Raw genomic sequence first — 21943 nt, forward strand, 5'->3', positions numbered from 1 at the left:
ATTTATTCTTAGATAAAATACATGGCTTTCATATCCCTCAGAAGACTGTCCCCTCTTTATGTCATGACACACACCAGACTTTCTAAAGTAAGCCTTTCCATGCCACGGCTACTGAAGGAGACACTTGACCAACCAATTGACATATTAAGAAGCTGCAGGCTTGTCAATTCATCCAAACACTGCCGCTGACCTCTCTGAGAGGGAGCCCAGCAGGTAGATGCTTTTATACGGTCTTTGCTTAATGGCCCTCCTCCCTTCCAGAATCAGCCAGTAATGTTTGGAGAACCCTTGACAACCATCGCCAAGTAGCTCTTGGGGAGAAAGGGGCTCCACTTGGCTTCTCTTGTATCCTCTCTCCTCTGCTCATCTCATCCCAGCACCCCAGGCAATCTCCTAATTAGCCTCCTAAATGAGGTGGTTTCTGATTCTGGCTGTAGATTTTCAACACAGAAACTCTGTTCCCGATTTGCAGGAGAGGGGCATGTAAGGTGTGAGGTGGAGTTGGTGGGCGGAGAGGCTGCACGCACGCACACCGTCATGTAAAAGTATTCATAAACACCAAACCTTTTCTTTTTTACTTTTGGTTGCTTTACAACAACAAACTTCAGTGTGGTTTATTTGGATGTTTTGTGAGGGTAGTTCGTAATGACTTTCAGACCACCAAATACAAGTTTGTATTTCTGTCCATATTATTACTTTATTGACTTTTGTTTATTTTTGTACCTGCATTTATGGCAAACTCAATCACTTACCCTAACTTTAACCAAAACTTAAACCACATCAAACCTCTACATGCAACCTGTAACTCTTAAAAAAGGGGGGTCCTCTGCATTAGGACCAGACTTTGGCCCTATTGCAGACCTTCACAATTTGTGAATATACCACAAATGATCCCTAAATGGGCTACTTAAACGAGCAAACACACTCACACTACCTTTCTTCAATGACAGCTGCAAGTTTAGTTTAAATTCAAATTGGATGGTCTGGACTTTGGGCCATTTCTAAAACTTCAGCTGTATTTTACTGCATGTATATTTTCAACAACTCCGACCAGCGTCCCTGTCCCAGCTGGATAAAGACTTCCCTCACCAGGCTTCTGCCACCACTTTGTTTCTCAATGCAAATGCTGATTTCATGCTCATGTGGCGTTTCTCTGTCAGCATTTTCCATATTGACTGAAAGATGTTAAACTCCGTCTTCTCTGTGTGCTGCGTTCGTTAGTCTTTGTGATGCCTTTGGTTTTCCAGTTTAGTTACTTTTTTGTTGTTAAATATGTTGGAAACCTTGAAAAATATACTCCCCTATGTCTTTGTGAATTTATCTAAATAAAATGCTTTGAAGTTTGTTTGTAACTTGACAAAATGGGGGGAAAGTTTAATTGGTATGAATACAAAGCCAAGACAACGTATCATGTTCTTTTTTCTCCCATTGTTGTTAATTATTGTTTTTCATTAAAACTAAGCCGAGTGTGCTGCAGTAAAGGTTCATGTCTATAAATAAAAGCTATCAGATTTTTCATTGATGATTATCCTAGCAAGTATAGCAGTGAGTCGTTCTTCTGCGCCCCCTTCTGTCCCTCCCCTCAGAGTTTGTGGTCTGATGTTGCAGCCACATTTATTTGATCCCACATATTTCTGTCGAACAGCTTTTGGGAAATGTTTTTGACTCGTTGGGAGTAACGATCAGCTTTTGTACAAAACATTAAAAGAATCCAGCTTTCTGTTGCCACCACGTTTCTTTGTGTCTCTAAGGCGGTCCAGTTAGCACCATGGGTAAAACTTTATTCAGTTTGCAGGTTTGAGTAACCTATTTTTGATTCTTATCAGCATTTCTCTTATTTCTACGTCTTGTCATTGCTCTCCTTGGTGAACAGAAACCTAGTGCTGATCCGTGTTTGCAGCTCCCTCCCATGTAAGAGCAAAGTCCCTTGTGAAGATTTTACTTGGCAGTTTGACACAAAGTAGTCTGTAACTCTGTAATATATTGTGTTGTGTCTTATGCATCCCTGCTGTAAATTAGCTTTTAAAACTTAATTACTAATAGTTTGTGATCTTTTCATTCATGCACATAAAAAAAGGGAGTTCCTTTATGCTGAGATGAACCTGTTTGGAGCCACCACGAAGTTATTACAACAAATGACTGTTTCAGAGCTAAATGAATGTGATGAATGCAGGTTGAACTTGTTTTCCCCTCCTTAACTAATGCTCTCTGTCCACCGTTTACAGACATGCCCATATTTGGTCAGTGTCCCGCACAGGACGACTTCTACCTGGTGATGTGCAGCCACTGCGGTCATGTGGTCAAGCCACAAGCCTTCCAAGCACACTACGGTAAGCATCACTCGAAGGCTGATTGTCAGGACATTGTGAGGCTGGGTTTACAAAACTTAAGTCAAGGTCTTGGGAACGCTGCCGATGGACGTGCAGATTCTGAGTCATGCGGCTTGTTTTGCTCTTTCTGAGGATGTTTAACAGATGTATTTATGTTACTGCTTTACCTGTAGTTACCAGGTAAAGCAGGACTGTCAGATTCATCATCATTTTGGGCAATATCAGTGTCATAAATGTCCTCAAAAGGTCAGTTGTGGTAGAATGCATTGATAAAAGACCCATTTACAAACTGTTAAAAAGTGAATAAACAGCTGTCTCGACATTGGATGGGTACTTGTTGAAGTTAAATAATATTGAGCACGTTTTAAAATCATTTGGCAGTATGCAGATTAAAAGAAATCCTATGATATGATTAACAAAATGACATTTAAGCACACAACTGTTATCTTGAAGGTTAAAATATCAAGTTTATGTTGCAAAAAATACTTTTAATCAACTGCTTTGCCACAAAGTCAAAAATCTGATGTTTTTCTTTTTCAGATTTCTTTGTTTCTCTTCAGACTTTAGGAAAGCGCTTCAACTGTACATGGTCTGCAGTACAACATTTACCATTTCCTAGTTGCTGTTGCAGTGATTGTGTGTGACGTCCAGCCATCAGTTGTTCTTACATATTGATCTTGTCTATCATTCCGTTGCCATTTCTCATTCCTACCAGAAACCTGAAATGCTGCCAAACAAATGATTTAAGAGTAGCTGGGGCAACTTCTGTCTCAAATACATAAGGTGAAGCCATGCATTACACCTGTTTAAAGCTAATTTAACAAAAAACTCCCACATCCAATGTCACTGTTGATGTCAATTTTACATATATAACACATTTAATTGGATAAGTTGACTAAAGTGCTTCACATTTTAGACAAAAACAAAAAGTAAAATTAGTAAATTACTCTAAAAGGACAAAAAATCATTTACATAAACTATTCCTGGTCAATAAAAAGTTAAATAAGAGCTAGTTAATTTTTAAAAGAATCTCCACATATGTACTTTAAATTATTTTTAAAAGAGGAAGGACATCAGATGAGATGGGGGCCAGACAAACATTTTTAAAATCAATGCAAATCACATCATTGGAGATGTTCCAGGACCCAAGTTCAGTCTCAATCAGAGCTGCCTTGCATTTTTTATTTTTTTTAATCAATACTTGATAAAGTACCATTTTAGTGCTGGTATTTGTCAGTAGATTCTTCTCCCAGCCTTTTGTCCTCTCTAAAATGTGACAGCTGTAACTCTTGTCAAGGTCAGCCACCAGGGGGAGGCAGAACAGCGCAGTGCTCCTGCAAGGATCTCCCTCTACAGTTATGCTAACAACGTTCACTTGGCTCCTCCTACGTCGTTAAACATGACCACCAGTGTGGGATATATTATTTCTGATCTGCTTCAACGTGTAGATTGGTTGTCAGTCCTGTCAGGGTGATTGCTAATTTGAGACGGGGGGTGTGAGGAGCCTGAAGGTTAGTCTCCTGGCAGTAAATGAAATTAAAGCCGCACTGGCGGCATCCCAGCAGGTGACTGCCAGACTGTTGTAGACTCAAAATCTGATTCATCAATTGCAAGCATCCATAATGAGTCATTTACGGTGATTTTAACATGTTTTGTGCTGTTTGTTTCAGTTGTGCAATGATGAGTTAAACGACCATATTGTCTGTAAATTGTTTTTTCTTTTTCCAAACATGCTAGCAGCAGCTTTAAATCGACTTACTGTAGGTTTCCAGGAGCCGAGGATACGCCCTTTGCAGTAAATATAAGTAAATCCTCATATTTGGAGTGCTGAATCTCAGGACTCATTAAAATTGCAGGATTACATTTTTTTTATATTTTTCTTTTTTGTTTTTCCTTTTTTTCTTCTCTTGGTTCACTTTTTGTATCAAGTTAGTAGCAGATACGCTTCAGTTTGAATTTTTTTATTTTTTTTGTTTCAACTCTGTAACAAAAGCATCAAATTAAAGTGCAGCTCTGCAGCCGTACGCGGCCATACAGATTAGCAGGTCTCTTGCTGGGCTTTTACTCCATGTTCTTCCCTCTGATGTTGTTATGGGAAGACCCCATGCGGAGTCAACACCGGGGCAGAAGCACTGATCTCGGTACCATCCAGATCGTCTCAATATGATGTGAATGTGCTTCTTTGAGCCCATCTGTCTTCTGGAAGGTGTTTGAGCTTCTGCGGCTGATCCCAGCAGGGGGATGTGAGGGGACGAGGGGGGAGGGGCGCTGACTACAGGACGGGACTCTGCGAGCGCCTGTTCACTTTCCTGCTCTTTTATGAATCTGTTGAACAGGTACAGACCTGGTCTGGTAGACTTCCACAAATATGTTTTTTGGGGTTTTTTCTTTCTTTTTTCTTGGATGAATGCATTTGAAATGCTTTATTGACTTATTCAGAATATTTTTAGGACATTTTAGGTGTTGCTTTAAGGTTATAACCAGTATGGAAGTGTGGCATTCGATTATTTAAAAAAAAAAAAGCTGTTTATTAGTAATATGTGACTGCATGGCACAGTATTAATAAACTCAAATTATCTGACCTTCACTTCTCCACTTACTTAAAAAAATAGTGTGTAACTGCATTTAATTTTTGTCAAATTCACTGATATTTATTGATGCTCTTGTGGAACAAACGGTGTGGAGAAAATAGCAAAAATAACATTCCGATCAGTTTTGTTTTCTTATTTACCACCAGTGAAATTAATCACCACAATAAATTTACATTCTTATAATAGATTGTTCTTGATAAACAATATGATGAATGTCAACCCCTCACTTCTTGTTTTTGATTCCTTTCTTGTCTTCTTTCTCCATGCACTTTTCCTTCCTTGCAGTTTGTGCTTATTGCAGCTTCCATGCCTTATCATAGTAGTGATAAAAATTCAGACTAAGCTTCTTTCTTTCGAGCCAAGGACATCAACGAGAACTATGTCAGAGTAAAGGCTGAATTTGTCTTCAGATGCCTGATTTGCTTTATTTCTAACATAAGCAGCTGAGAGTCCCGTTACGAGACCCAACGTTTCTGTGGTCGCCTCCTGGGATTCTGGACCAGCTCTGACACACGACCGTGGCTTTCATTCTGGAAACTCCTCAACCGATCAGAGTTCATTTTGGATCTGATGTGTGATATTTCATTCTTCTATTTTTGTCCCTTTTTCTCCCCCCTCCACAACAAAGACTCGCCCTAACCTTTCCTTCTCCCGTGCAGCCTTTTATCAGTCTGCACGGCAGCCGTTGAGTGATGCTCAGTCTGGAAATAAAGCTCTTGACCTATTGGCTGCTTCTATTTCAGGCTGTGGAGGCATGAATCACAAATGCTCCCTTTTCTTGTTGTTAGGGGGGAAATCCTGTTCAATGCTTTAAAGACAAACATCCATGTCGCTGTTCGCCTGTTCATGCCTCATTGTGATCTAGTATGAAGGACAAACCATTTTAACCAAAGATTCACCAGACACAGACACACACCTGCAGTTTTTGTTAGTTTCATAAGTTTTTTTTTTAAGAAACTGATTTGGAAAAATTTTGTTATTATTTATTATTTATATGAATTATTGTCATTTCCGTCCTTGAAATACCAGAAATTCCTCTTAATTTTACATTTTGGTCCATCTGATGATGTCATTTTCAAGTATTACTGATAATTTGATCACACACACGACTTGAGTAGACTTTTGAGCAAATACTTTTTTGCTCTTACTCGAGTAAATTATTGGACAGTTACCTTTAACTCGAGTAAAAATATGTTGGAGTACTGCTACTCTTGAGTACAATCTTTAGGTCCTTTACCCACCTTTGAATTTCGTTTTGTTGATTTCGGTCTGTTTTGTGCCGTTTTTGCAGAGAGAAGGCACAGTTCCACCAGCAAGCCGGTCTCCACGTCGCCCTTCCCGGTGCCAGGCAGAAACCGAAGTGCCGGCAGCGGACTGAGCTCGGGCTCCGTGGCCGGAGTTCCAAGCGGAGGGATCCCCGGCCGAACGTCCAGCGCCCTCTCCAGCGTGTCGTCGTCGTCTTCGTCGTCATCCTCCTCCAATCCAAAATTTCCGAAATCAGCCAAAGACAAGTTGCAAACCATTCAGCGAAGACCTCCCCACTCCACGTGCAGGACGGGCCCGTCTGACAAAATGTAAGTTTTAATCCTTTTTAGTTTGGACGTTTGGCTCCAACTTTTCTGGGAGTTGCAAATTCTTTATTGTTCAACATAAACTTCTTGTACGTAGGTATCATACTTTTTGTTGGTTTTGATCAGTGGTCGGGTTTGTCCAAACAGGCCCTTTCACGGTTTCACATCTCGCTCGGTTTTTTTCCGTCTGCATCAGTGATTCTTACTTCTAGGTCTGGGCAGTTTGGCTCAAAAATAAAATTTCAGATTTATTTATTTCTTTTTTCCACACATGATCCGATTTTTTTAAATTGTATTTATTTTTTTAAAAAGGTTTTATTGGCTCTAGTGGCCTTTATTTGATAGTTAAGAGGAAGGTGGGTAATGAGAGAAGGGGAAGACATGCGGCAAAGGTCGCCAGGCCGGGAATCGAACCTGCGACAGCCACGTCGAGCCTCCATATGTGGACTGTGCTTAACCCCTGCGCCACCACAGCACATCCACATGATCCGATTTTAATAAATGTTTCAAATTATCAGTAAGACAGCAGCACCAGTAGCAAACGCCACGTTAACAAGAAGGTCTCAGGTCAGTCGGAAGGGGAACAAAGACACCTTTTTTTTTTTCCAGATTATTTTTATTTAATACCATCACGATTGCTGTCTTTTGTTGCTTCCTTTTCTAAAAAAGAAGTTGCAAATGACAGAAAACATTTTCAAATAGTGGCTTTTGTTTCAGTCATAGCTTCTGAGAGTTGTGCAATGGAGGACTAGTGTTTAATTATTAGAATAAAGTCAGAACATTAACAGAATAATGATGGAATTTTACCAGAATAACATCTTAAAAAAAAGGGGGTTAAAAAAGCTTCTAGATCTGACATAACCAGCTCAGACTGTGTGATTCTTTCTTCGACTCAGTCGTTGCTGATTATAATTAGATGCTGATGTGGTAAAAGATGAAATATGTCCTTGCCTGTAAAACCGACATCAGAATGTAAACATTTCTCATTTAAATTTTTTATTTGTTGTGGTCGAGTTCTCATAAAATTCCTAAACCTACGACTTTGTTCTCGTAATTAAAAATAATAATAAACGAATTGTATCCTGAAGTTGACATGAATTTAAAGTCAAAAGCTGGAAAACATGCTTGTCAAACAAGACGGCTGCCAGAAATCACTCCAAAATATGAAAACACAAGGAGTGCACTGGTGGGGAAAAGAAGGAAAATCCAGATATTTCAAAAACTTTTATCTTCAGATCCATAAAATCGGCCCCAGCTTTCTCGATTCTCACATTTCGTATCTGTAACCTTCTCTTCCAGCCCAGCTGTGAAGGTGGAGAAGATGCACCTGAAGGTGGAATCGTCAGCGAAGCCGCTGCAGGCTCCCTCCGCCCCCGCCGCCACTTCCTGCTCCTCCTCTACGCCCTCTTCTAACACCACTGTGAGCACTGCCGCCATCACGACTCCCACGTCGTCGTCCTCATCATTGCCGTCATCATCATCATCAGCCCTTAAACCAGGCCTTAACTGTCCCCCCATACCAAAGCCTCCATTGCTGGTTTCTGGTCCCATTCCCAACGGCAAGGGCCTCACCGCAGACAAGAAGCAAGACAGCAGCACCAGTAGCAAACGCCACGTTAACAAGAAGGTCTCAGGTCAGTCGGAAGGGGAACAAAGACGCCTTTTTTTTTTTTTTTCCCAGATTATTTTTATTTAATACCATCACGATTGCTGTCTTTTGTTGTTCTTTAATCATCTAACTCTTCTAGATATTCGTGTTTCTTTCTTGCAGCGGTTTTTAATTTTCACATATTACATCAGCTCCCTAATTTGTTCATCTTAGAGTTACCACCTCTAACAAGAAACAGATTTCATCTGATTAACGTTTCAAATGCAGACGCACAGTACATGTTGGTAGCGAACGAGCTAAAGTGTTTGTGTTTTGTTTTGTTTTTTTACCCTGACTTTTTGTGCTTGCAGAGCGTGAATTCAACCCTGATGTTCACTGTGGCGTTATGGATGCTACAGGTCGGAAACCCTGCACAAGATCACTAACATGCAAGGTAACCCACACTGCTTTTGCCTCAGCAAATGTTGACAGAGCATCTTCAACATCTGCTCGTGGAAATTTGACTTCAAACTCGAATTTCTACGATTTAAAAAAAAAATAAAATACAATTCTGAGATTAATCTCAAAAATTAGAATTTCTTTTGGCAGAAATTCTAATTTTTCTGTCTACAGTGAATCTGAGTAAAGTTTTTCACCTTCAACACAACTGACAGTTTAATGTCTTCAGCCTCTTTCAAGAAAACATTTCCGCCATTTCTGATGGTTAAAAACTAGTTGTTTACTATTATTGTTGGGTTTTTTTTTTGCGTGTGTTATTTTTTTTACTGTAATCAGAATTGTAATTTATCATGATGACGACTATAGCTGAAATGATCAATCGGATTAATCGCGACTAATGGATTATTTAAATAATTGTCAACTAGCTTGGTAATCATTTAGTCGTTACTTGGAGTGCAAAGACTAAAAAAAAAACAATTGCTGAAGGAGCAACACTCAGAGCAGTAAATAAGCCAAAGATGTACAAAAAAGCATTTACGATAAACAACTTTGTCTGTAGATATGTTCTACCCAGAACTCCTCAAGTAGCACAGTTTAAGCTTCACCTGATTCAAATTCTGTAAAAAAAAAAAAAAAACTGATCAATTTAATTATTTGCATCTTTTAATACATTTCAAATATTGCAGAAAAAAATCTGCAGAATGTGCCAATTTTTATCTGATTAATCATCAGAACAATCGATTAATCAATAACTAAAATAATCATTAGTTGCAGCTCCAGTTACCACAAACTGCATGGCATTTATGTCATTTTACAAAAGTAGAGGCTGGATAGTTTCGCTTACTGATGCTTTCCATTAATGGGACCATGAGAGCAGAAATAACTATTAATATATTCAAAGACTTGATTAAATGTCATTATTTTTAGCTGTAAAATTGCACTGCTTAATGTCACTTGTGTTCTGAAGTGGCCTTTAATGCAGCTTGGAGATAGGCGCCTTAAACGTGCACTGATGTGTTTTGAAAAGGGGTCTGTATTTCTGAAATTTGTCAAAACCTGTTTCTTAATACAGAATACAGAACTTAACACCATGTGATGATGAACGGACTCTGATTACGAGGCAAAGAAATTTATCTTGGATCTAAGAACTGCTGAACAGCACCCAATATGGGAGCCTTAATTAATTTGAGTGTTCCCCAAAAAGTTACTTTATGACAGTAATTCTGAAGGTGAAACTAATATTACACATTTATGAACCACAGGGTGATGTATCCTCTGGGTTTATAAGTGTAGGCGCACAGCTAACAAAAACCCAAAATTCTGTTGCGGATATGACAAAAGACTGGCTTCAAAACTGTTCAGAGTGCTTCATCTAAAGCATTTTAATCAAAAGAACAAAAGAACTTTGATTAAAATGTGGAAGGAAAAAGTGTGGTGAGGAAAAAAGTTGCATTATTACCTGTTTAACGCCCCGCAGACACATTCCTTAGGCCATCGGAGGGCCGTGCCTGGACGACGGAAGCGCTTCGACATATTGCTGGCAGAACACAAGAACAGAACGAGAGAGCGGGACAGGGAACGAGAACTGCACCAAACCCATTCCCAGCAAACTGCCCCTCTCAGGGACCCACACCCCTCTCCTCAGCTCGCCCCTAGCCATGACACCCACCCGGTTTCTCATGGCAACGGACCAGCCCCTGATACCACAAAGCCTTTGTCACTCGGAAAGCCCAAATTTCACAGTCCTGGTCTTCCACGGTAAGCACTGCGCCGCGTTTGTTCAAACACGTCTGTGTCCCGTTTGTGTGGTTTTCTGACACGGTTAGCATGTTTCTGTTAATCAGACTGAACAACAGTCACACTGGAGGTTCCTCTGGGGATCCTTCGGCAGTCCACGAGTCCCTGCACCATCCCCAGCCCACCCCAGACGTTTTATCCAGACCCTCGAGCGACGAGGGAGAGAACGAGGAGCGGGAAGATGGCACGGACAAACTGGACTTTCTCTATTCAGGTTACCACCCACGACCGGCAGCTGTAAGTCCTGTTAGCACACTTTTTTTTTTCTTTTTTTTTAAACAGAGAGTGGCTGTTTTTGTTTCTCACCCAAACCCCACCTCTCTTCCCAGTACTGTACCTTTGGAAGTCGACTGATGGGGAGAGGCTTTTACTCCTTTGATAGGCGGTGGGACAGAGTGCGATGCGCCCTGACCACCATGATGGAAAAGCACGTTAACTCTCAGATGTGGAAGTGAGAATCTCTAGTTTTAGTTTGGTTTCAGCACCACATATTGAATGCAATAGTCTAGAAAAGTGTGTGATTTGTTTTTTTGTTTTTTTAAAATAATTTTTCAGCTCCTGATGAGTGAAAAAATATGGAAAAATGTTGGACTTTTTCTAAAGCAAAAAAATGAGAAAAAAATCCATCAAATAATTCTTAGCAAATGCTGTTATTTTCACAGTGTAAAATAACTGCATTTATTATTTTACACTGTAAATAATAAATGCAGTTTCATTTGCTAAACCAGATGTTGATTTTAACTCATTGGCTATCAGTATTTACGGTGTTCACTTACCAATTGAATACACACCCAGTTTAAAAAAAATACATAAGTGTTCTGCTTCACTACCTTTTTGCTCTCTACAACTTTAAATTCACTTTGTCAGATCTTTGAATGTTGTTTAAAAAATGTATGAAACTTTAAACAATCTACCTTAAATGTATGAAAATACAAGACCTAAGTCTTGTTCTTTTTTTTTTATTATTGTACTGATTTAAAAGCAGTTAATTTGCTTTTTATCACACCTAAACCAAATGTGAACATTTTGGGGTTTCATTATTTATGATACTTTGTACATAAATGACCAGAATTTTATAAGAAAGGCAGAGTATCTAGAACTTTTGAGTCTGCTAAAGTATAAAATCTTACACTGAAATATGTGAAATATGAAATATGTGAAATATGTAAATATGCAATTGAAGTATTTTATCTTAAATGTAGAAAGAAAATATCTTTAAAAAGCGTTCGTCTTGTCCACATTTTGACACGTTACAAACGTTTAGCTTCGTTGTTTTATTGAAATTTTATCGGATGAGTCCTTTCCCAAAGCGCATTGAGACAGCAAAAAGACGCCTTGCAGCCTTCAGCTTCACTTGACTAAAAACTGGAGGTTTTAGTTTGTATTAAAAAAGAAAGTAATAATTCTAGTGTTTCTTGCTGTGCAGGAAAATCCCCCTGGCCTTGGAGAACTCCTCTCTCACATCCCTCCACAGGACAAGCACAAATTCCCACGGTAGCACTCCCTCGTCAGGCTTCCTGAGCCCCCCGGCGACCTTGCCCCAAAGCCCCTACAGCCAATCTGTCGAGAGCAAGTCATCGCTCTCCTACGGGACCACCTTAAACGCTCACAGCTCCCTCCAGGGCGGGCCTGAGCACCCGGCCTATGGCACCACGCAGGCCAGACAAGTGTCTTCGTTGCCGCAGATGCCTTCAGCCCACTTGTCCTCATCCTCGTCTTCTTCAGCTGCTTCGCTAGCCTCCGGCCGGGCGCTGAAGTCGCGTTCATCCAGCAGCAGCGGCACCAGCGCCGCTACCAAATCATCTTCCTCATCCTTCAAGCCCAAGGAGCTCTCCTCTGGCTCCTCCATGCCCGTCGTACCGAACTCCACCAGCGGGGGTAGCGCCGGACCGAACAACAGTAGCAGCACTAGCTTCAGCTCGGGAAAGAAGAGGAAGAACAGTTCTCTCCTTTCCTCATCCCATTGCTCTTCTGAATCCTCTTCTTCATACGCCGGTGTCCCTTCGTCGTCCTCCTCCTCTTCGTCGTTCAAGAAGAACTGTGCAAACGTGGGCAGCTCAGGGAGCACCTACCACCACGGCTCGTTGGGAGCTTCGTCTTTGCTGTCCTCCTCCCACAGCGGCGTTCACAGCGTGGGGCTGAACTGCGGCCCCAGCGTGCGGACCAACTCGCTCAGCCTCAAGGCGGAGCCTTCGGCGGGCGGCTCGTCGGGGCCGCCGGCGCGGGGCCCGCCCTCGGGCAGCCCCGCCGAGTCCATAAAGCGCATGAGCGTGGTGATGAACAGCAGCGACTCGACGCTCTCTCTGGGGCCGTTCGTCCACCACCAGCCCGCCTCGTCGTCCGACCACCACGCCAACTTCAGCCATCACTCGGCAGACGGTCGCCTGGAGGCCAAGAAGCGGAAAAGCTCCTCCGCCTCTGGTGGTGTCAACAGCGGAGGCGGAGGTCTGGGTAGGGACGGAGCAGCAGGAGGAACCGGACCGGGCCGGCCCAAAATGACCAAGTCCCCCGCTCTTAACAACATCCACGGGAAGCACAGCCGGAGCATTCCAGGGACGCCGGGTCTGCCCAACAACTCTCATTTACATCAGGTCAGTGTCCCAGACGTAAACGTCTCTGTGCCACTCGGCTTGCCACGATAAATGAAACTGGGCGATTAGTTGTCCAAGAAATCATTGCGATAAATAATAATATTGCCGTTATGAGACCGTTTTCAACCAGAGTAATGATAATGGTGTAATAATGCAAAATACACACAAAAATCATTGAACAAATTTTTAACGAACGTTTGACACTGGAACTGGAGGACATTTAAAAATACAAATGCCTGAGTACAATTTTTGGTTACTCTACCCACCAAAAGTTGCAGACGGTTCATGTTTTTTTTGTTTTTGTCTTCTTTGCAAATAAGCATAGCGCTTTGGTCCTCTAAAGAAAACTCCAATAAAATGTTGTTTGTAAGAGTTTGTAGTTGTAATTAGACAAAATGTGCTTTGCGTTGCAGCACAGCAAAAGTTTAAGTTGTTGACAAAATAATGAGATAAGATGACATCTTATCAAACTAGAGGGTCTGTGATATAAACAATGAACTGTAAAGGTTTAAGAAATGTAGGATAGAACATTTCCGAAATACTCGATGCTTAACCATGTCATCCTTCAGTTGATCTACTTTTTATCTTTTCGCCTCCGCAGCCTAAAGCTCGTCCCTGACAGCGACTTCCTGCCTCTGCGTTGGAAACAGGCGGACAGAGGAAAGTCCAGAGTGGTCTGCAATCTGTTCTGGACTGCACTAGGCCTTGTGAAATAAAATCCACATGACTCTCAGCTTCCCACAATCCTCAGGGTGGAGATGATCTGGACTGCCCAGTGAAGTAGATGTGGTCCTTACTATTTCTCCCAAAGCCATGTGTGCGTCAGGTGCGTGTGTGTATGCGTGTGTGTTTGCAAAGAGGTGGGCAGAGATATTGAATGCAAAGCAGAACCCCCTGCGCCCCTCTGCCCCACTAATCCGAAAGGTCTTCCCAGCTGTTTTGGAGATGGAGGGAACACAACAAGCCGATCTATTTCCGTTCGAGTTCAAGAGCGAGTGTGTAAACGTGCGTGTGTTTTTATTTCTTTTTTTATATTACTCCTCCGCCCCCCTACATGTTAAATTCTGCTTTATTCCACCCCCTTCGCCTGATCTCAGAAGCCTTGCAAGGAGAGCCGGAGGAGACTCAACGTTTCTAATTGCAACACCTTAAATCACAACATAACTACTTTTTTAAATGTCCGTTGCAGTCCGACACGTTCGGTAACCGAGGGTTACACGCAGTCGCCCCCTAGTGGATAATCTGGTCAACTCTTCTAATCATCCAGAATAATTATGCAAGTGTTACCTTTTTTTCTGATTTCTAATGAGCTTTGTTTTTGTTTGTTTTTTTTTGTTGTTGTTTTTTTTAACACTGGACTACAAAGGGTCTTTGTAGACTTGGTTAAGACGGTTGTGCTTTTAAATGTGAAAAAGGACACCTGATGTGCCCGTTGGATCGGTTCTTTTGTCAGCGAGAAAAGCCTGTCCCTGAGGGGACGTCTCAGTTTCCTGAATCTATACATTGTACAAAAAAACCCCCCCACAGCGACAGTAGACCTACCCTCCCACCCCCGAACTGTGAAGCGCACTAAATAATTGTGCTAAGCTGTCCACAAAGCTCGCCAAAAAAAACTGCCACAGCTTTGCCAACTACTTTCTATTAAAAGAGGATAGGGGTGGGGGTGGGGGCGGGGGATCGTTAAAGCCACAACTTCTCTACTTTATCCCCACAAAGCGGTGTGAAATTCTCAGCTATGTGTGGACAGATGTGAATTGTAATGTTTTCCATATTGAATCAGGTAAACGGTACGTCTTAACTGGAACAAACTTGCACGTCTACTCGTCTTCTGTGGGGTGTAATTGTCCCTCCCAGTGAGTAACCACTACCAAATCTCTGGTTGTTACTTTCCATGACGCCTCACGGTCATAAAGAGGGGGGCGTGGCTGTTGGCTATGGAGTGCCAAAACTGCAGAAATGTTCTAAACAAAAATGAATGCGTTATTTATCCACAAAACAAATTGAAAGAAAACAACGATATCCCGCCTTATTACGTCAATCTTTGGCGCGATGTATGGTTATAGAATTCCATGTGAATTCATAAAAAAAATTAAATCAAAACTTATAATGAATAATTATTTCAGTATTCAGTTATTTCATGGCTTTTTTTTTTTGCTGCAGTGCATCATGAAATGATTCAAAATGTCTGACTCAAAAAGTTTATGATGTGTTGCAGCAATCAACCGTGAACTAATTGTTCAAATAAAGGTCTGTTCTTAATAATCAAAATTAATATTCTGTAGTTTATTATAAATGTAATAAAAGTTTTATGCATTTGTTTGCAACTTCAGTTGTTTTGTAAAAAATAAATAATTTTAATTAGGCACTTTTGGATCTCCATAGAACCCTAGCATAATACTAACATGTTTGAAAATGTCTTTCAGTTGCTTAGTTGGAAAAAGTGAAACGGTTTATTTCTATTCAGGTTGAAGATCGGGGCTTGCAGCCAATAGAAACCTGATGTCAAGTTTCTCGGATAATAAGAATATTACCAGTGATTTTTATTTTTTTTTTAAAGGGAGATGTTTTTATTCTTAGAAATGTTGCTTGTGGAAAAAGTACAGCACAGGTGGATCAGCCTGCTGGACAGTGACAGCAGCCCTCAGCTTATCTGCATTAGTGGTTCTGGTGTCTCTCCTCTTCCTCTTGCTTGCACCCGTTGGTACTTCAGGCAGTGTGTGAATTGCTCTGAAACGTTCTGATTTTTTGGACTTGATCAAACCGAGTGGACCAACACCAGCAGATCATGGGACTCCCCCAAAGCAAAACATAACACTGGAGCTCAATAACTTGGATGCCACTTCTCCACTGCAACTTGATTTTCTTTCATTTCAAACGTCGACTTTGGACCACTTGTCCTCATCTCCTTGTCCAGGTATTCTACAATTCCTTTTTTTTTTTTGTAGGAGTATCTCACCACAGGGAATTTCACCAGTTGTTGTTGTCGTCCTTGATTACTTCTGTGTGCGTCTTGAACTCCTTCTGCAGTCCAAGGTTAGTGAATCGCTCTTGAATGGACTTTGCAGTTATTTCTTTTGCTTGAGCACACTTTTCCCTTCCACTTCATTTTCTTTAGCAAAATACCTTTTCCTGGCTTGTGGAAGGTGTTAGACTGTCTGCTGGACAACTGTAAGAAAGTCTTCCCCACAATAGTGCTTAAAAAAAATCCCTCATGTAATTATAATTTATCTGAGAAACAGTTTATCAGCTGAAAGAAATAAATCATCAAACTTAGCAGAAAACTTGAAATGGATCCCTTTAAGTCTGAGCTTCAATGTTTGAATTGAATTCTGGATTTTCTAATTTGAGATGCAGTTGAACTTAAATATTTCTAAAAAAATAAAATAAAAAACAACAAAAAAACAGGCAATACTCGCTCGTTTGTTTCAGGTGAGTTTTTCTGGTGCGAGATTCATGAAGATGGCTTCACGAGAAAACAAGCTTTTAGCAACTCCCGTCGATTTCTATATATATAAAATAAAAATAAACTAATAAAAATCCTTCACTGATGTCAAAGCCGGAAAGTTTTTTTTTTGTTTTTTTTTGTCGTTTTCTAAGAAATACTCTTTAATTCACCATGTTTTCTTGTAGCCTATGTATCAAACAAGTGTCCCTATTTGAGAATACATATTTTGTTAACAAATTGTACATAGTAAAGTATGTATTTTTGCACGGGCATTTTTCCTACACGCTGAATTTTTTGGTACAATTTTAAAGATTATTTATTTATTAAGAAAAAAAAAAGAGATCTTGCGGACAAGACTATTTGAAGTGGTTCACTGCCAAGTCTATACGATGCAATACATCCCGTTCGTCGAAGCATCTCATGAATCGTGTACTCGACCTTTAAAGAAGGGACGGAGACGTCGCCGCCGCCGTAGCATGTGTCTGTATGAGAGATACCTTTATTCACATACCAAGGTCTGAATCACGCGTGCTTTTTACCAGGTTTTATGTTGCCTACTAATCCGACTCCGTGTGACCCCTGTTGGTCTGAAATGTCCCAGCCTGAAGCTGTGCCCGTTTAAAAACAAGAAAAAAAAAAGTTTTAGGGACTTTTCAGTTGTCCGCTGTGTAGACTTGAACACATTTCACGATTGGAGGGTGGTGGTGGTGCTATAGGGACATGGCAATCTTTGCAAGGAAGAAGAGCAATTGAAAAGTTGTCTGCTTCCTCGTTGCCTGTTTAAATCGCAGCTTTTCCAGGATGAGTTCAGCAGCAGTTTGAAAGAAATATCAAATCAAGAAAGTGCCTGAATTAGTTTCTCTCCCTGACTCTTTGAGGACAGTATTCGTCGGGTGGCTTTACCCTACTTGAATGTTCAAAGTATTGGAGTTTGGTTTTAAATATCAGCCTGTGAACCCTTAAAGAAAAAACAAACAAACCAGAGCTTCTCATCCACTCGGTTAAAAACACTTGTTTTCCTTCAGACGACATGTTAAAATTTTGTTCACCTTTCAAACTCCACTGAGATTTTTCTTTTCAGATGGAAACATTTGAGGATGTTTTGTTTCTTATCTGCACCGCAGACCTGGAATGTTAAACGTGACAGAGAATCCAACTCATGTCTGGGAAGGAAAAAGAATAATTAAAAAAAAAGACAAAAAAAAAATCATCATTCATACTTTGTAAAAGCGTGTATAGATTTTTGTTTTCTGTATACATTATCAGAATCATTTTCAGCTGGACTTATGTATTTGGCTGCTATGTAATTCATGAACAAAACATAGGTTAGAATTAATATTTAAAGAAAAAGATTGTATAGTATATTTGTTTTGTAACAAGTTTGTGTAAATAAAATAATTTATACTGTTATTTATATGAAACGCTGCCTCCGACTTATCTGTCAAGTCAACTTCAGGGGACGTTTTAGGTAAACTGGTTTTATTATATACACAATATAAGCCACTTTGTCAGACAAATACCAAGAGGAAAACTCGCAACTCTCCATCACGGGAAAAAAAACGATGGTTGCCATGGTTACATGTTAATGACTCTTGACAGCTTCTGGACTCTGTTGAGCAGCAGGTCACCCTTCTTGATGGTCTCCTGGTACTGCCAGTTTTTACTATCAGGTCTGTTAAAAAAAAAAAAAAGATCATGTAGGTCTCGCAGCTTGACTGGAGTTTACTGTACTTGCATTTTTTGTATTTAAATGCATTAATGTTACCTATTAGTTTCCACGATCTCGTTAACTTTATCAATTTTACAGTGCAGACGTCCGGCGGCGATGAATCGGGACAATTCCCTACGGAGAGGAAATGAGATCCGAGTCAGTTGGTCTAAATGAAAGCGACAGCGTGAGCATTCCTGTCAACCTTCACATAAAACAAAGTACTGAGTTGGAAATAAGTTGATTAAATAAATGTTCTTTTTTCTTTTTGGATAAAGTTAAAGTTTGTCCAAAAACCTTTCACTACAGTTTGGTGGGCTGTGGATGTCTGATCCAAATATAGCCTTCAACCTTTGGAAGGATGTGTAAAAACCTTCAAATTAATTAAAGCGGCACACTGAATAAAACGGAAAGAAACCTTTCATTTGGTTTAGAGAAGGAAAATGACTGAAAATTTATCCCAAAAAAATTTGCAGCGGCATGATTGTTGGCTCCCCAAACAATCCCTTTGAAATGAATATAAATGAAGTAATAGCAGGAAGCGATATTAAAACATTTTAACTCCATGCAGACTAAACAAATGATAAGTTATAAATCAGTGGTGTAAACAGCAACTCACTGATCAATGAACTCTGTGCTGACGCCGAAGGCCTCGGCCATGTATCCCAGCGTGAGGGAGCGGTAGGACTCCAGCAGCTGGCTGTAGGCCTGGATCCTCATCTCCCTCACATAGTAGCGGTAATGTGGGGCGAAGAGCCAGTCTTTCTTCATCTCCTGCTCCACCAGAGCTGCAACCAACACATTCGCATCAGGACGACATAGAAAAGCTGTTTAATCCAACACAGAATAGATGCTCGATTCAATCTGCGCTATTTTATTTTGAAAAACGACGAGACAAACTCACCCAGAGACTGGAAGAAGACGGAGTAACGGCACTCGTACAGGGAGAACAGATACTGGCGGACGGACGGGAGGCTGTGCAGCACCTCCAGGATCTCTGCTCCTTTTATCACCTGAGGAGGACAACAGGTGATTATTAACATTTTTCATTACACTTTAGTTTTATTTCATTGTGAGGTGTCTAATTAGGTTAATTTTAATTAGTTTTTAAAGTGTGTTTGCTTGTTTTTATTAGTTACTTGTTAAATATGTTTAGATTCAGTTTTGGTTTTATTAGTCATAGTAGTTCTAGCTTTTTCATACCCTGGTTAGTTTTTAGGTAAATAATTCAAAAAGGTCCAAGTATTGGTTATGTTTACGTCGATAGGGTAATGAATGCTCAACAGAAAATATATATATATTTTTTTAATTGCTTGATAATTCTGATTCTTTTATTTATCTCAACTTTTGCAGACCACCGTAATTTGCCCACAGCGGAGCTAAACTGCTTGTTGGGCCAAAAAAACAAAAACTAATTAAATTTGACAGGTATTTTGACTCTAATTTCAGCATGTTTTAATTAGTTGTATAAACGCATAACATAGTTCCAGTTAATTACCTTTTTCTTTTTTTACTTCAGTTTGTTTAACCCTGGGAACCGCGGAACCACATATTAACCTACCTTTTCGCGGAGGTCGGGCCTTTTCAGGGCGATCATGCAGACGTAGACTGTGTAGGTGACAAACGTCTTGTAGTCCATGAGCTCGTACGAGGTGAAGGTGGAGACGGTGTCGAGGAAAAGCTCAGCGGCCTGCTTGAAGTCCCTGATGGCCACGCAGTACAGACCCTGGTAGACCTTCAGGCGGTTCCTCCGGTCCCAGTCCCCGCCCTCCTCGATGAGGCTGCGCAGAGAAGAAGAAGCACAATGGTTACGCTCCGCGGCGACGCCGGCAAGCAGCCAAGGACGAGGGGGGACGAACCTCTTGGCTTTTTCCGAGTTGCGCGTGATGAGGTCACTGTCCATGTAGAAGAGGCCGATCCTCAGCAGGTAGAAGACGATGTCTAACCTGTGGCCCAGAGCCACCGTCTTGTCGTAGGTCTTCCTGAAAGCCGTCAGCGCGCCCTCCTGCGGTGACGCACAGAAAAAAGGGAATAAATTCATTATATTAGAGAGAACATGCATAATCGTGTGATAATTATAGCCGTCACAAGACTTTTAGACGCATGAGGAAAATTAGCACACAGCCAAAAACATTCAAATCATACAGACTTCAGGTAAATTTACTAGTCTTTTCTGGTTTTAGCGTAACTTTATTTTCATTATTGCTTTATTTATAACTTAATTTTACAGTTTTTTATAATTTATTTTTACTGTATTGAAATTGCTATTACATTAGATTTTGAGCATAATAGCTTTTAATATTTTTTTCTGTGTACGCTATTGTAGAGTTTGTTGTGAACCTTTTCTCTGTCTTAATGAATCCTTCTTTTTCTTTAAAGTCATTTATTTGTTTTCATGCTTTATGATTGGTTGATTTTTGTCTACTACTTTTTTATCGGAATTATTTTAGGTAAAATCTGTAGGTTTTACCTGTTTAAAGCCCATTTTGTGGCCTTTGTTCCTATGAAATTGCTCAACAAAAAGTTTCTTTTATGGGTTACCCCACAATGTGACTGTGCTGAGAAACAATGGAGTCCGCTGTGTTTCTCATGATTATGTAGGTCATAAAATAACATTTACAAATTAAAAAACCTTTTTGCATACATTTTCAATGACTAGATTTGGAGGGTTTTACCGGCTGTACATCAATTTATTCATTCATTTTTAACATGCATTCGAACATATTCCGTTGTCCTCGCTGAAGCATCTCACCTTATCTCCGATTCTGATTAAATATTCCGCTTTGGCCATCATCACGTCCCGGATCTCGCTCTCTCCCATGTTCTTCTCTGCATCCTCCAGCACGTCGTCCAGGCGCTTCAGCTCCTCCTCGTTGGCCTTTTTCATTTTGCTCAGCAGCTCAGAGTCCAGGGGCCACTTCAGCTCCTTACACAGACCCTCATAATACGGCGCCATATCTGAAGCACACACACACACACACAGAAATCCAGCACCGTCATTTAGCGCCTCATTCACAGAACACCAAATCTAAATCAATGCGAGATTTTGAATATGCATAATATTTGGTATAAAGGTGTTAAGTATCCCCATACTTCCACTTGTCTTTTTGGGTCACAAAAATGATAAAGAAATTAAATGAGCGCAAAGTCTGTCTTGTTAGCGTTTTACTAGTTTTGTAAACAAAAGCCATTTTAAACTTTTTATTGTTCGACGCTAACGGTGTTGGCTAACACGCTAATGCTCGAGCTAAGCATTTACTTGAACCACATTTGTTTTCAAACATCACCCACACCTCAGTTAAAACAATTCCCTAAGCTTATCTGTCTAATGAACAGCTGTCAACTCATGGTTCAGTTGTATTAGTTAAAAATCGCTGCGTTTAAAAAAAAGGCTAACTCACTGTTAGCTTTAATAGCATCCATTAGCTCGGTTTTCACTTTCTCGTCTCGTCGGTGGCCGTCCATTGTGAGCAGAAATTTCAGCTGAGCTATCCTCAAATCGGGGTTCTTAGGCAGACCCTCTTCCTCCAAGTTCTCCAGGGGCATTTTGTCTCTTGATAAATAGGCAAACGAGTAAACAAGAGGCTCTTTTTTTTGAGGAGATGCGATCCACTCTTCGCTGTTATCCAGCTATTCAACGATGACTACGGGAAACACTGAACGGTGTTGTTTCCGCTGGAGCGACATGAGAAAAGAGCGGAGCACAACAGGAGGAATGAACATAATTTTATATTACTGCCCCCTGGCGGACATCAAGCAACACGTATGTTTAACCCCCACAGGCAGCGATTCTGTCAATGTTAAAGAAAGCTATCACGTTAATGCTGAGCAAGTAGTTTTACAAGATTTAAAACGCAATTAAC

At 40.6% G+C, this 21943-nt stretch overlaps 2 protein-coding genes across 4 annotated transcripts in view; one reads left to right on the forward strand and one right to left on the reverse strand.

Moving 5' to 3' along the window:
- Positions 1-13660, forward strand: part of atxn7 (ataxin 7) — a 28548-nt gene extending 14888 nt beyond the window's left edge. For 2 of the 3 annotated variants that reach the window (XM_008409533.3, XM_008409534.3), the window contains 9 exons: positions 2226-2330; positions 6213-6495; positions 7792-8126; positions 8452-8534; positions 10017-10297; positions 10384-10573; positions 10666-10787; positions 11763-12927; positions 13529-13660. In XM_008409533.3, coding sequence (XP_008407755.2) covers positions 2226-2330; positions 6213-6495; positions 7792-8126; positions 8452-8534; positions 10017-10297; positions 10384-10573; positions 10666-10787; positions 11763-12927; positions 13529-13546 — 2582 coding nt within the window. In that variant the 3' untranslated portion in view covers positions 13547-13660. The remainder of the gene's footprint in view (positions 1-2225; positions 2331-6212; positions 6496-7791; positions 8127-8451; positions 8535-10016; positions 10298-10383; positions 10574-10665; positions 10788-11762; positions 12928-13528) is intronic. The other variant, XM_008409536.3, reaches the window with a different exon arrangement.
- A 4174-nt stretch (positions 13661-17834) lies between these two features.
- Positions 17835-21766, reverse strand: psmd6 (proteasome 26S subunit, non-ATPase 6). The gene is made up of 8 exons (XM_008409538.3): positions 21482-21766; positions 20833-21038; positions 19940-20085; positions 19642-19861; positions 18985-19093; positions 18700-18868; positions 18138-18215; positions 17835-18044 (listed from the first exon to the last, which is right to left on the reverse strand). Exons 1-8 carry the CDS (start codon positions 21624-21626, stop codon positions 17948-17950), a joined length of 1170 nt encoding a protein of 389 aa, XP_008407760.1. The 5' UTR covers positions 21627-21766; the 3' UTR covers positions 17835-17947.
- Between the last annotated feature and the right edge of the window lie 177 nt (positions 21767-21943).

This window comes from Poecilia reticulata, chromosome 5 (assembly GCF_904066995.2).
Source record: "Poecilia reticulata chromosome 5, P_reticulata-male-v2, whole genome shotgun sequence".
Lineage (NCBI taxonomy): Eukaryota > Metazoa > Chordata > Actinopteri > Cyprinodontiformes > Poeciliidae > Poecilia > Poecilia reticulata.